At 37.7% G+C, this 14,476-nt stretch overlaps 2 protein-coding genes across 2 annotated transcripts; one reads left to right on the top strand and one right to left on the bottom strand.

Annotated features, from left to right (window-relative positions):
- Positions 1-2,791: 2,791 nt before the first annotated feature.
- Positions 2,792-7,431, bottom strand: LOC108878134 (ubiquitin-conjugating enzyme E2 G1). The gene is made up of 6 exons (XM_018668511.2): positions 7,248-7,431; positions 4,675-4,777; positions 4,464-4,561; positions 4,163-4,341; positions 3,935-4,042; positions 2,792-3,843 (listed from the first exon to the last, which is right to left on the bottom strand). The coding sequence occupies exons 1-5, from the start codon at positions 7,288-7,290 to the stop codon at positions 3,956-3,958; spliced, it is 510 nt and encodes a 169-aa protein (XP_018524027.1). The 5' UTR covers positions 7,291-7,431; the 3' UTR covers positions 2,792-3,843; positions 3,935-3,955.
- A 1,575-nt stretch (positions 7,432-9,006) lies between these two features.
- anapc7 (anaphase promoting complex subunit 7) lies at positions 9,007-14,387 on the top strand. Its single transcript, XM_018668505.2, has 11 exons — positions 9,007-9,214; positions 10,008-10,194; positions 10,507-10,626; positions 11,067-11,178; positions 11,343-11,496; positions 11,602-11,744; positions 11,964-12,081; positions 12,170-12,366; positions 12,473-12,697; positions 12,837-12,987; positions 13,081-14,387. The coding sequence occupies exons 1-11, from the start codon at positions 9,114-9,116 to the stop codon at positions 13,268-13,270; spliced, it is 1,698 nt and encodes a 565-aa protein (XP_018524021.1). The 5' UTR covers positions 9,007-9,113; the 3' UTR covers positions 13,271-14,387.
- The last annotated feature ends 89 nt before the right edge of the window (positions 14,388-14,476 follow it).

The following is a 14,476-nucleotide window of genomic DNA, read 5'->3' as shown; positions in this document are numbered from 1 at the left end:
CATCAGAATTAGCTGTGCTGCTGCTTCCTTTTCTCTGCCCTTGTGGCTTTGGCCTCTTCTCCACATGCTTCTCTGCATCCTTTATGAACGAGCTATTTTCTCCACGTTGATGATCCCCATATCTCCTTCTGCAGGTGGGATTCTGATCTAGGACATACAAAACACAACATGTGATGGATGGTAGCATTCAAACTTTATGTCTGAGACATTTAGATACACACCTGCTTGAACACGTGTGTGCAGCACGTTGAGATAGTGCTGCTTCATCTGTTGTCTCATGTGCTCCGTACTGTAAACATTTGCTATACTGCAAAGGTAGCGTCTCTGTCCAGCTGTAAGGGCAGGATGCTGAGGTAGAGACAAGGACTGATGTGACTGTACTTGGCAGAATGATGGTAATCTAGTTACATATGAGAAATGTCATGAATATCTCATTCAAACCATCTCAAAGCACTTGATATATATATATATATATATATATATATATTTTTTTTTTTTTTTTTTTTTTTTTTTAAAGAAAAACTAATTTAGAAATCTGCTCCAGCTCCATGTGGTCACCTGTAGGAAGGGTGCAGACATCATAGATTTGGGAATGTGTATTGTCTTCATGTGCTGGCTGCCTGCAGACGCATTAATGTGTGTCCCTCTGTACATCTTCCTCACTTGCTGACCAGGTAAACACTCAAGGCCTGCCAAAGACAACACTCTTTACTGGAAATTATTTTTAATTCCAGTTCATCGTAGCACACATTGTTGAACTTGTTACAGCCAGGGGAGTACAAAATAAAAATGTGTCTTGTTTTTTTTGCTCCATATTTCTGTGATGTGAATTCACTATATTTAAAAAATACTATGAGACTAATTAATGTACTTAAGTATAATTTTGAGGTATTTAAACCATACTTGAGCATTTTATTGTACTTTTTAATGCACATTTATTTGACAGCTATACATGTAATTGCTAAATATTTTACAGAATGACATTTTACATATAGAAGTTATCATCAGCTCCTAAAATATGATTTGTACATTAAGCTCTTGAAATTAGTTCCACCTCGACTAGCTACAACATTTAAATGCTGCTTATATGTTGATCTATCTGTAATAATAGTCCTTAACATATAAACTGAAAAAGGCCCTTTCTGCACACAAGGTACTTCTACTTATGATACTTAAAAGTCTATTTTTCTTAGTTACTTGTTCTGTAAGTTAAAAGTTTTAATACAGGACTTACTACTAGTATGACTAAAAATAATCAAATAATTTCTAACTGTGGTATTATGACTTTCATTAAAGACTGCTTAATGACTACTTGCAGATGCATTTACACTCAAATCATCCATTTTGTTATTCAAGACTAAAAACATATTCATTCATATTTCTAGTTGGCGTTTAAAAGAACATTTGACTCACCATCTGTGCATCTCTTGTTAGACTCTGCAGACCTAAAAATCAAGAATTCTACTGTTTGAAAAAAGAAGGAATACATTCATCACTTACATTTCATCCTTTCGTTATTTCCCATGTTGCTGCCTCACCTCATCAAGATGTGACTGCTTCCATTTTTTAACAAGTTTTCTTTTTTCAGGTGCTCGACAAATGTAACCCGCTTTCTCATTGCTGCGCACAATCACAATATTTCCTGTAGATAAGTCAGACAGGTTGCTATCACCTTTTATCAGCTCAGTGTGTGTTGCATCCAACAGAGCCTGTTAGTGTGACATGAAGCCAGCCTTGAAATCTGACACTATTCCCAGGGCTCCAATTACAGAGCAGAGGTCTAATGTACTTGAACCCAGAGCATGTTCTCATCTGAAATGTAAAACACAAACAAAATTACAAGCCACTCTGTTTACACACTTTATTGAGCATCATGTCCAATATACATTGCATTGACACAAAATGGAAAAAAAAAACAACCCAAAAACAAATAATGGCGTTAGGGTGGATTACCTGGACACACCATTTTCAGAGCGTATTGCTTAATGACATTTCAAACGCACCGAATCTGTGCAAATACAGTGAACACCGGTCAGAGGAGGTCATGGTAGGTTAGAAATTCTGACTTAAAAAGGTAATGTCGACAGCAGTTACGTGATCATCAAGTCTACAGAAATCTACTAACTGTACACATCACATTCACCCAGAATGTACTAACAATGGTATCTTATTTAAACATACCCAACTCCTTCAAACCTGATTGCATGCGCCAAAAGATGGTTAGCTAGTTTTCAATGTCAGTCACAGATCAATCATGTATAACATAATTCAAATGGATGTCATCATGGCTTAATAGTCAGCAACACCATCAATAAAAGTGAACACAAGCCAATGCTTTCCAGACTCCACCCAAACACAACTGTGTATGTTTTTTAAAAACAAAACCTAGATGCAGAGTTGCGTTCATTTCCCATCAGAACACTTATTTATACTTTATTAAGTGGTGAGTTATCTTCTTCAATTCTCTATCAAGAATCACAACCAAATGCAGTGATTAAAGTGATAAATATCATCTAAGTATGCACCAATCAGAACTCAAGATGTATATATCATAAGTATCACAATCAAATCAGATGTTGATATAATTTAAGGGCGTTACTCGACAATCTACCCAACGTCCTCAGAGTCTAAACCCACAAGTGAATGCGACTTATACATCATCATTTACCCACACATTGATCAAAAGCCAAATGTGCCACAACAAAGAAGAAGGTAAGAATGACTAGCCTAATTCTACTATGGAGCCCCTAAAATTGCCCATGTTAATAGATTTACAACTCAGACAACCATAAACCTTGTCAAATTTGTTATCTTTTTAAATTGAGGTAAGCTCAGATGCCACTTAACCAGTACACACGTGGAATAATCACAGCTTAGGTTATTTTCACAGACTGTTTTTGGTTGTCCATGATTTATAAGAACATTGTGAAAAGACAGTGATAATTAATAGACATCTTCACTGATGACGAGGGCCACGTGTTAAAGGACAGGGTCAGGAATATCTGAAGTTCATCTTTCTGATTGCTAATCAAGACCCTAATAGAGTTTGATCCTGAGAAGTTAGCACAAACCTTCTGTTAGCATTAGCTATGCTAGTGTAAGTCATTATGTTAGAAAACAATAACTCTCAAATCACTGAGTAAGCCATTCCATTTATACATCCACAGCTGGCAATAATAGATAACAGAGCTGTTTGAGTGGGTCATGCAGGTTTGAGAGTTGTGGTCTTATACCTCTGTGACATATACTAACATAAGAAGAAAATGCTAACAGGAGGCTGTTTCTCAGAAAAACAGACTATGAAAATTCTTTAAAAGTCTCTCAAAAAGTTCTCAACCTGTCCCTCTAAACAATAAGCAAACTGTGAGGAAGGAAGCCAACAAAAGGCAACAGTGATTCAATGACAGTGTTGAAAATAATCACATCTATTGACAGAGATTTGCTGGGCCGACATTAATCTGGTGGTAAGTGTGCAGCGTGGAGGACAAGTGATGACCTAATGATAACGGGCTTTCGTTTTGATTTACACAATCTTGACGACTAAATTGCATAAGAAACCTGGTATAAAGTAGAAACTGTTCAGCAGCAGATAAAAAAGCAAGTTAATTTACAGTAGTGACATATCTTACATCATTAATTTTTCAAAATAAATAAAATTAAATATACAATTCCAGGTAGGAAACAGGTTAATTTCGCTGGTAGGGTTCTCAAATTGGCTCATCTTGCGGAAAATGACAACCGTTCAAAGAAATGTGGTTGAAGTCAACCAACTCCTTTGACTGGCAAAACAAGGGGTGCAAAAGCCTTTTGCTGAAATTTTCCCTCTGAAGGCATTTCCTTTAACTGAAAAAACAAACAAAAAACATCTTAATTCCTATTACTTCAAGAACCAAGCTTTCTCAGAGTCTTAGCTGAAACAAGTCAATTTACTCACCCTGGAATTTACAATTGACTCCTAATCAAATGCCATCTCTTGACTTTTTCTTACACAGCGAGCCACCTTCCTCTTGAATTCACCGTTAGGGTCCTCCCTCCATTCTTTCTGTGGGAACAACATCAGACACATTAATGACACATCGTCAGTTTACTTGAACTGCCAAGATTACAAGAATGGAAAGTGGCTTTCTAATGTCAGGGGATAGGAATACATAATGTAACTCACCGCAGCATCCACATTAGCTGGTGAATCACTGTTGGGGTCTGCCAGCATGGAGATAACACTAATCATGATTGTCTCTACTGTGTGGATGGGAAGCCAGCGCTCCTCAGGCTTTTCATAACCAAACTTATCCTCTCCTGGCTCATGCAAAATTGAGATGCAAACATCCCCGTTCTTTGCAACTGTAATGAATTGGAACACGAATTTAACAACCAGCATAATTTGGACATGGCCTAAATTAGAGATCAAAAATCCATTTTAATGTATATTTGATGTAAGTAAACATCATGCTGAATGTGTTTACCATTTGGGTGCCAGATTTCAGTGATGAATTTCATCTTTGGAGGCCGTAGTGGATAATCATAGGGAAAGGTTAGATATGCTTTGAAAAACCCTCCTTCACTGTAATAGAGACAAAGAACAGAGCAAGGAGAAATAAGAAATTATGAAATGAAATAATATATATTTTAATATCTCAACCTCAGATTTTACAATCCAAACATTTTCTCACTTACAAAAGGGTATCTTGTGGACCAATGATCACAACTTCCCATTTGTATATATCATCATCATCTATCAGACCAGCTGAAAAGCCCTCCACTGGATTCTTGTTGAGCTCTGGGAAAAGAAGAATATAGTAAGTTTAATACATCCTCACATCCATCCTTAACTCAACAGAAAACCTTTACTTGGCAAAGTGCAAGACAAGCATGTGTTATTTTTCATATAGCTACAAAGACAACCAAGGTAAGGTTAAAAATAAACGTAAACACAGATTTGGGATTTGATCTGATTTTAAAATAGGCCACAACAGCACAACACCAGAAAAAAATCAGCTGTCTGCACAGTAAACACTTGCAGGAGATGATGAAAATGCAGCACAGCTATAATAAATCTACACTGGAATGTGGACTCATAATATGAATCTATATTAACATTAATAACAATAAGGTATTATAGGAGGTATAGGAACATATAAAGTTGATGTTTTTCCTTCTTGTTAACTGCTGCTGAAGCAAACTCTGTTGTGAAGCAGCTGCATGAAATGTTGAGTTTGCATTCACAGCTGATTAATGACAGAGAGCAGGTTTACAGCAGAATCAGTGGTAAGGGCTGCACCACTCATATGGAATTCTGAACAGTGTCATATTGTTTTGTGTGTAAAATGGATACCTCGAAACAATTTCCAACATTGACTACTGTGCTTAAAGCACTCCTCAAATATATCTTCTGTTTAACCAGTATATAGAGTAAGACAATTGATCTGTGTTTAAGAATAGTGTGACAGTGCAGCATAATGACAGTATTCAGTTTTCACTGATTAGTATCATTGGTACCATTTTCAAAATGTGCAATATCATGTTCAATCTGTCTCTATGAATATAGTCATGTATATATTGCTCCATTGTTCATATTTTTATTACACTGTCCTGTTTATACTGTTCTTATGTTTATATTTTTTTATAATATTATCTTGTCTTATCTCCTTGTCTTTTACTCATATTTATTCCTTTTTTTCTATCTTATCAATTTCTAATACTGCAGCAACAATGTAAATTTCCCCATTGTGGGACGAATAAAGGATTATCTTATCATAATATTTAGTCAAGTAACAGAGACAGTATTTTTTGTTTATGTCTCTCCATTTATGAATGTTCATTTGTCACTTTCTATTAGAATAAGTAGTAGTCCCACAAAATGTAAAGTGCATTCACTGAATATAAAATCTGGCTAATGTTTACTGAATCAAATCGTGGTTTCCAAAAATAATAATTACTGTAGAAGTGAATCACCAACTTGAAGAATTGCATTGATTCAACCACTGTAAAGCCAGTGATTCACAACCCCACACACAGAGAAACCAAAATTAGCATATTGTACAATCTGTGTAATATGCCAAATCAGTCATAGAGTGGGATATTTTCCTGTTTTTATTCAGTGGATGCAGTGGTGGAGGGCTGCTGTCATTTCAACACCACAGGAAAACCCAGGTCAAACTTTATTTAAAAATGGAAAAAATGTCAAAATAATAAAAATTTCGTGATAAGACTCTAACCTGAATTGGCTTTTGCAGTTTACTTTATTGAAAATTAGAAATAATATTTTCACAGAGACCTTCTACTCCTTGTTAAAACTACTTATTGCATGGCACTTAAGAATCTGCACATCATCCACATGAAGTTGCCAAAAACGTAAGGATTTACAAGTTTTACTATATCTTCTATAATGACTGGTGACGAGTAGTGTCAAAAAAACTGATATGACATATAACAAAAAACACATATCCGTTTAAACTAATGGCCCTTTATGTATTTGGACATCCAGACGCTGAACTGGACTGACAGCCTGCTGCAGACCAAACTGTACATCAGGAGCACTGGTATCTCAGTGTCGAGGTCCATGTGTCTGGCATTAATGGAAAAAAAAAAATCACACACCACTGTCGCCACCAGTAATGATACTGGTGATGACTGTCAAAATGAGCAAACGGGAGAAAAATATGATTTTCATTACTGAGGGTTTGAACACTGAGATACGCATTCTTACTAAAAGCCGCTAAAACTAACCTGCGTTACAGTCTGAGCCCGATTTGACATCAGAAACGTTAGATATGATCTTATATGGCTCCGTGGTGTTTAGTTTGTATTTTTCTTCAGTTGATATTGATTAAATAACATAAGGCTTAAAATGTATGCAGCTATCATTAGCAAACCCAAAGTCATCAGAGCAGATGAGTCCCTGGATTGATTATTCCTTTGTTCCGTCAGCTAACTAATGTCGAACTTGCTAGCCTGTTAGCCAGGTTGGCGATGCGATTCATTTGTTGGTTCAGATATAATATTATTTGAGCCACGTCCGCCTCAAAATATATATCTTTATTTCTATCGGAGATGGACTAATCACAGTAGCATAGTTCATACTGAACTGCAGTGATAAAGGAACCCATTATGTTGCCTGGTTAGCTTTCTGAGCTTACTCCTATGGCGTAAACATAGCTTTGCGTAGCTAAAAAAAAAGCTAACGTTAGCTGCTAGGTAGGTGGCCATTATATAGACTATATTTGCTTACAATTTTATTTTCGTATTACCTGCCAGTTGTTTTCGAAGAAGTAATGCTGATTGTTCGGTCATGGTATGCGGACGTAAATGAAAAACACTTTGTGTCGACAAGTACTTTCCGTAAATTAAAGGTAAAGCTGAAATCGAGAAGAGATGTTGCACTGCCCGCTGTTGATTTCCTTCTGTGTTTTGACACAAGGTTCAGCTGCTGGCTTTAGCTGTGCGCATGTGCGACTGCAGTTGCCTGTGTGTTTATCTATGTATGTGTGTCTGTCTTCAAGGTAACGTTTCTTGAGAAATCAACAGGCACTAACCTGGAAAACATTCTTTCAGCCTCCCTAATCAACCTCGCTGACCTACATGATTAATCACTGATAATATACGACACCACATTTGAGTACCAACAGTTCCCAGAGATTTCATCTGAGACATCCAGTACTGAACTGTATGTGTCAAGTCTCAGTAAAGGGATCATCTGACATCAGTGCTTTGTTGTCCCTGACTACTTGATGTTTATGATGATGTCACCGGTTGTTGTTTTCTTCATGGTGTTTTATTGTGGTTACTGTGATTTGGTGTTACAGATGTTCGACCTTATTGTATGTTTTACAGCTTGGGCTTCTTTCTGTCTTATTATCTCTTACAGGCAGACGTGTGTAAACCAGTTCTACCCAATTGTCAAAAAGTTGTTTTTAGTATTGCATCATTATTATGTCATTAATTGTTGTTTTGACAAGTTTACTTGTTAAAAGGCTAAATATTTTTCTGACATGGTATAAAACAAAGGATGGTATCATTAGATAGCATAAGATAACCGAATATTAGTAATATAATAAATGATAATTTGCCATTATAAATATATAGTTCCAAATGTTATTTATCCCTCTGCACAATATTCAAATTTTTAGATCAATAATATTTCAAACTTAACTATTATTTTCATTGAAATTATATTATTAATATTGAATTTAACTCACGTAGTAAACAGTCATTTTCATGAAAGACAAAAAAAACTGATGTTGTGGTGGGGTATGGTCTTTTTACATACTGTCTATGGACGTGATATTGACAGGGGCACTTGTGAGGAGGGCCACAGTGTCTGTCACCGGTGACTTCTGTCTTTCTGGCTAAATTCGTATCATCTGAATCAATCTGTGAGGAAAAATAAAAAGCAAGTTAAAAAGGGCAGGTTTGTCCTTGAATATGAAGTGCAGAGATGTTTTTGTGTCTCTTATTGCATTATATGACCAATGTATACATATATAAATAGTCACATCCATATATTAGGGACACTGTATGCCCAAACGTAATGAAAAAGGAGATACTAATTACCTTTTTTAAAAAAAATTATATTTATGCCATGTATTTTTATAATGCAAGTAGGTACCATGAAAAGGCTGTCTGACAAATTTGATAGTGTTTGATTTAATAGGTGTTATCCAAATTCTTGGTGAAATTTGTAGTATTATCATAGACTGTTTGTACATCAATTTACTAAATTAAAAACATTGTTGCAGCAAAAATAGAAGATGCATTCACACTATAGGAAATAGCGAACACTGACTACCTAGCTTTGTGTATTGAGGAGGCAAATGTAAAGGTTTTTACTCTGTTGTTGAATATAAATCTTCATTTTTTGATGCAAAATAAAAATAAAGCCAATAATATGCCAGATTTGTGGACCAAAGTCGCATATTACCGGAAAATGTCGTATTTATGAGCGTCGTGGCTAAAAATACGAACCTGCAAAGTGCACCTAAAGGCAACAATATACGGAAGGAAGGCTGTTCGGCGCCATTTTTAATACATCAGAAGCTAGCTACCGTTAGCTGTTTACAAGCCCAAACTTTTAACTTGAGACGGAAACCTAAAGCAAGCCCTCAACTTCAGCGAAAATGAATGTAATAGATCATGTGCGGGATATGGCTGCTGCTGGCCTTCACTCTAATGTCCGGATATTGAGCAGTTTGTTGCTGACGATGAGTAATAACAATCCGTAAGTATTGTCAGACGGGGGCCCGTCTATTTCCTGAAGAGTGCTTTCTTCATCATGTTGTCAGCCTGTGACAGTGATAGCCTAAAGCTAACTGGTCAGCAACAATATACATTGGTAATTGTAACCGTAAAGCAGAACAGACGCCGTCAAAACCCAAGTAATTACGCTAATAAGAGTTTAATATATATAATTGGGTGGATACTGAGTATGTAATTTTTTTTCAAGTAATAGTCCTATTCAAAGTCCTTAAACATAATGGTGTCTGCTGTTAGCAGCTAGCTTGAACTACTATGAGTTCAACAGTCCAGCGAGTATTATACAGGAAGAAATGACACAGATTCGTAATAATTTGTTTTGCTATCCCGTCACAATATTGACAATGTAGAGTGACTTATTAAAACCAGTGGATATGTGACAGAGTTGTAGTGCAGTTTTGTTTTGGTGTAGCCCAACATCAGTTTTTACAAGGAGCAGACAGCTGAAGCAGGATACCCTTAGTCTTTACACAAACTTCTTGGAAAGCTTTTTACATTCCTGTGCTTTTGATCAGTAGACACTCTCACGATCTTTGCTGTTGTTAGGGTTTTTCTATTAAGAATATTCTTACTTATTTTTGTTGGCTGTAAATGTTTTTATGTGGCTGATTTTCTACTGTGTCTATTCCGCTTTCTCTGTTGCTCAGTGATCATTTAAGTCTATGTTCTATTAGCATGTTTGTAACTGAGAGTCAGTTTTCTACGTTGTATCTATTCTCATTTTTACTCCTTTATTATTTGTATCTTTTTGATTAAAGGGAGCTGTTCTCGCCGGCCCAGAAGTACCAGTTGTTGGTTTACCATGCTGATGCCATTTTCCATGATAAGGAATATCGTAATGCAGCCTGCAAATACAGCATGGCTCTGCAACAGAAGAAAGTGCTCAGCAAAACCTCCAAAGTCCGTACTTCTACTGGTGGAGCAGCATCTAACATACAGGCGCAGGTGTGTTTTTAAAAAAAACATTTCATTTTTGAATTTTAGATTGAAACTGATGGACAAACAGTGTTTCCCTCCACATTTCACTCAGTAATTGCAGAAATGTATGTTTTGATTTGCTGTTTTGATGATAGTAACATACAATATTGTGGCCCATGAAGGATCCAAAATGTCCCTGTGACATCGTGTGTTATGATTTATATTTTAAAAAATGTTCTCCTTGTGTTAATATCACGACTGTCTTTGACTCCCATTTTTGGCAAAAATCCATCCCACTGACTTGGAAGATGTACAATCACACTGGATGTTGTCTTTCAGAGTCTGCCATCAGAAATAGAGGTAAAATACAAGATAGCTGAATGCTACACCATCTTGAAACTGGACAAAGATGCCATTGCAGTGCTGGATGGGATTCCATCCAGACAAAGGACTCCAAAGGTAGGCTGCTACTCTCATGGTTATTATAATTTTTTTCAGGCTTTAAATGCAACACAGACCAATCAGAGTAATGATGTGTAGCCACATCTTTATCTCACGTTAGACATTATGTGTACATTGCTTTGCTCAAAGCAAGAAAAATGGATGAACCTACAAATGCTGGGGTCAGAGTAATGGAGTAGTATTCAATTATTATTCTAAAAGTATAAAAAATAAAGGCCACAGCTGTAGTAAGACCTTCAAGCTGGTTCCACTGCTTTTAGGCTAAACTGTTCTAATTTTGTTTTTGGAAATAATGAAAATAATTAGAGGCAGTGTCATGATCATAATATGCAAAGCAATAATCTATTATATTTGCATTAGTTCTGTAAATATTTAGTCCGTTAGCTTTTATAGAGTCTAGCGATAAAATGGATGTGACTGTTTCTCTCTCGTCTCAGATCAACATGATGTTAGCTAACCTGTACAGGAAAGCTGGTCAGGAGCGTTCTGCTGTGACGAGCTACAAAGAGGTTCTCAGGCAATGTCCCCTCGCCCTGGACGCAATCATTGGTACGCATAGTCACAGCGGTACCTCCATCCAACCAACAACACTTAACCTGCTGAAAGACTTTCCTAAATTCTTAAACATATCTAATGTGCATCATATTTCAGGACTGTTTGATAGATCTTTTTGTCCAAAGCACTCTAAAGTTAATTTAGCTCTTTTCCGGTAGGTCTTCTCTCTCTATCAGTCAAAGGAGCTGAAGTGGCATCCATGACTATGGATGTGATCCAGAGCATCCCCAACCTGGACTGGCTCTCTGTTTGGATCAAAGCCTATGCCTTCATACATGCAGGGGACAATCAAAGAGCCATCAATACCATTTGGTGAGCAGAGCACTCATTTTTCATATCAAGCATCTGAATGTGCCTTTTGATGCAACAGTCTGGTTATGTGATGTTTGTCTCTGTCCCTCCCTCCCCCTGTCTCAGCTCTCTGGAGAAAAAATCTCTCCTGCGGGACAACGTGGACCTCCTGGTGAGCCTGGCAGATGTCTACTTCAGGGCAGGGGATACTAAAAATGCCATCCTTAAATTTGAACAAGCCCAGATGCTGGACCCATACCTCATCAAAGGTGTGTTGCAGGACAAGAGACTATTTATTAATGGACCTTGTATCTGTCACAAACTGATGTTAAATCCTTATCTTCATGTTTTGATTGACCGTCAATATCAGTGCTGTGAGCTCAAGATGCTTGCACCTATCAAACACTAGATGAATCACTCCTAAATGAGACATGGAAACATGGTATGTTCTGTTGTCTGAGTAACAAATCTGTTGTTTGCACTTGCAGGAATGGATGTTTATGGCTACCTGATGGCTCGTGAGGGACACCTGGAGGACGTTGAGGTCTTGGGAGGACGATTATTTAATATTTCAGACCAGCATGCTGAACCCTGGGTGATCTCTGGGTGAGTCTCTGAGTGAACAGCCTTAATAGACAAAATCTGCCACATGGAATACTTTTATAATCCTTTTTAATTTGTGTCTGTTGTGCAGTTGTCACAGCTTTTATAGCAAGCGTTACTCCAGAGCCCTCTACCTGGGAGCCAAGGCCATCCAGCTGAACAGCAACAGCGTGCAGGCTCTCCTCCTGAAGGGGGCAGCACTGAGAAACATGGGTCGTGTTCAAGAAGCCATCATCCACTTCAGAGAAGCTATGCGTTTGGCACCCTGCCGCCTTGACTGCTATGAAGGCAATTTGTTTTTGTTTTTTTTAATGTGTCTGTATATTGTTTCTATCTTTTCAAACATAGTACATCTCTGTTTTTGCTCGCATTGACATAACTGTCTTATTCCCAGGTCTGATTGACTGTTACTTGGCATCTAATGGGATTCGAGAGGCTATGGGGATGGCTAATAACATCTATAAGACTCTGGGGGCCAATGCACAGACTCTGACCATCCTTGCCACAGTGTGCCTGGAAGATCCTGTGACCCAGGAGAAAGCCAAAACCCTGCTGGACAAAGCTCTGGCCCAGAGGCCTGACTACACCAAGGCTGTGGTCAAAAAGGCTGAACTGCTGAGTAAGTATTACTGACTGAGTTTTAATCTGACTATAACATCAGCATCACCATTATATTCAGTTATAGAGGGAAAGTTCAGCTGAATGTGGACGTGGAAATGAAGTGTCTTGTTTTGTTTTTGTTTTTGTTTTTTGTGAAGGTCGAGAACAGAAATATGAGGAAGGGATCGCTCTCCTCCGGAATGCTCTGGCCAATCAGAGTGATTGTGTCCTGCACAGAATGTTGGGAGATTTCCTGGTTGCTGTCAATGATTACCAAGAAGCCATGGATCAGTACAGTATAGCACTAAGGTAACCACTGATTGACATTTAGTTTTATTTCTTTTACTTCTAATAATTCATATAGTTTTGCCTCTTGAGTGTTTTATATTTTTATTTCCTAAGCCTGGATCCCAATGACCAGAAGTCTTTAGAAGGCATGCAGAAGATGGAGAAAGAGGAGAGCCCCACAGACGCCACAGTGGAGCTGGATGGTGATGACATGGAGGGTAGCGGAGAGGACGGAGACCTGGAGGGCAGCGACAGTGAAGCAGCTCAGTGGGCTGATCAGGAACAGTGGTTTGGTATGCAGTGACCCTGGCCCACTGAGGGACACTTGGTCAGTACCACCTTCTAACACACTGCAGCCTGTGGGAGGTCTTCAGCCATCAGGGTTGTCAAACAGAACAACGGGGGCAGTACTGCTCACACCTCACATGATCATAGAGGTTAACACCAGGTGACTGATGTTGACAATGCAACTCTGACTGGTGTGCAGATTTGCAGCACCACTGCAGGACTTCAGTGCTTTTATGGAAATGCAGCTTGGTGAGGAACTTCAGCCATTTTTGCCCTGATTTTGTTTTCCCATCATCTTTGCTCATCTACACAGCTGTTCAGTACAGTCTTACAGGACCAGGAGACACTCAGCCCCAGAGTGTATCAAGACGTATAGTTCAATAACTTTGCTCACCCTGTTGGAAGATGTGCTTGTTACAGTGAAGTAATATCACTGATGCTACTTTGGCTCTTTCTTCAGCACCTCTTTGTTTCATCTTTGCTGCCAGTCTGTGGTTATTTTAATAAATGGATCACTGCTCAAAGTGAGTGTCAGTGTATTTAAAAAAAAAAAAAAAAGAGCTTTGCATCCTTTTTGAGGGGGGTGTGTTCTGCATAGAGAGCATATCCAGGTAAGATGGGAAATGAGAAATGTACAATGAAGCAACCATCAGAATCAACTGGTGTGATGGGAAATTTTGTTTGGGCAAAAATGGCTGAGGTTACCATTTACAAGGTTTACAGGAAGGACTGGCAAATATTTTTAATTCGTGTTGTAGCAGATTCACAGGTTTGCACAGAGGAAGCAAAGTGTAGATATCAAAGTATCACAATAAAGGTTGTGAATATGTCAGGACTTTGTGTCTCCAACTGGCAGGTCTATAAAAAAGAAGTGACAATGTACCATATTTCTGCTGCTCTTTAAAATGTATCATCTTTATTTTTGTTTTGTCACATTTGAGGTTTTGTGTCACGTAATGTACATGTTTATTATTTTGTGCGTTGTATCTTGAGTCTGCCTTTCTGTATCAAAATAACCTAATGATTGACTCATTTTTAAGTTGGGAAGTGTTACTTAAGCATTTCAAGACAAATGTTTATAGTATTTTGTACATATTTTTAAAGTGTAATAAAATAAAATTATTAAACACTCACTAGACATGAATGTAGTCATCCACAGGTGGACTGCACATTCCACTAAATCCGGTTCAAATGACTTTAATAACATCAGGAAAAACATTCA

This window comes from Lates calcarifer, linkage group LG13 (genome assembly GCF_001640805.2).
Source record: "Lates calcarifer isolate ASB-BC8 linkage group LG13, TLL_Latcal_v3, whole genome shotgun sequence".
In the NCBI taxonomy this organism is placed as follows: Eukaryota; Metazoa; Chordata; class Actinopteri; family Centropomidae; genus Lates; species Lates calcarifer.
The sequence above is the reverse complement of the archived record's forward strand: the minus strand, read 5'-3'. Positions and strand labels throughout refer to the sequence as shown.

Bases quoted from the DNA above. Each gene is read 5' to 3' on its own strand.
- LOC108878134 (XM_018668511.2), bottom strand. From the start codon at position 7,290: ATGACCGAACAATCAGCATTACTTCTTCGAAAACAACTGGCAG. The intron at 4,778-7,247 runs GTAATACGAAAA...TTCTTTTCCCAG, and splicing joins TCTTCGAAAACAACTGGCAG to AGCTCAACAAGAATCCAGTG. The intron at 4,562-4,674 runs GTAAGTGAGAAA...TCTCTATTACAG, and splicing joins GGTCCACAAGATACCCTTTT to TGAAGGAGGGTTTTTCAAAG.
- anapc7 (XM_018668505.2), top strand. From the start codon at position 9,114: ATGAATGTAATAGATCATGTGCGGGATATGGCTGCTGCTGGCCTTCAC. The intron at 10,195-10,506 runs GTGTGTTTTTAA...GTTGTCTTTCAG, and splicing joins CATCTAACATACAGGCGCAG to AGTCTGCCATCAGAAATAGA. The intron at 10,627-11,066 runs GTAGGCTGCTAC...CTCTCGTCTCAG, and splicing joins CCAGACAAAGGACTCCAAAG to ATCAACATGATGTTAGCTAA.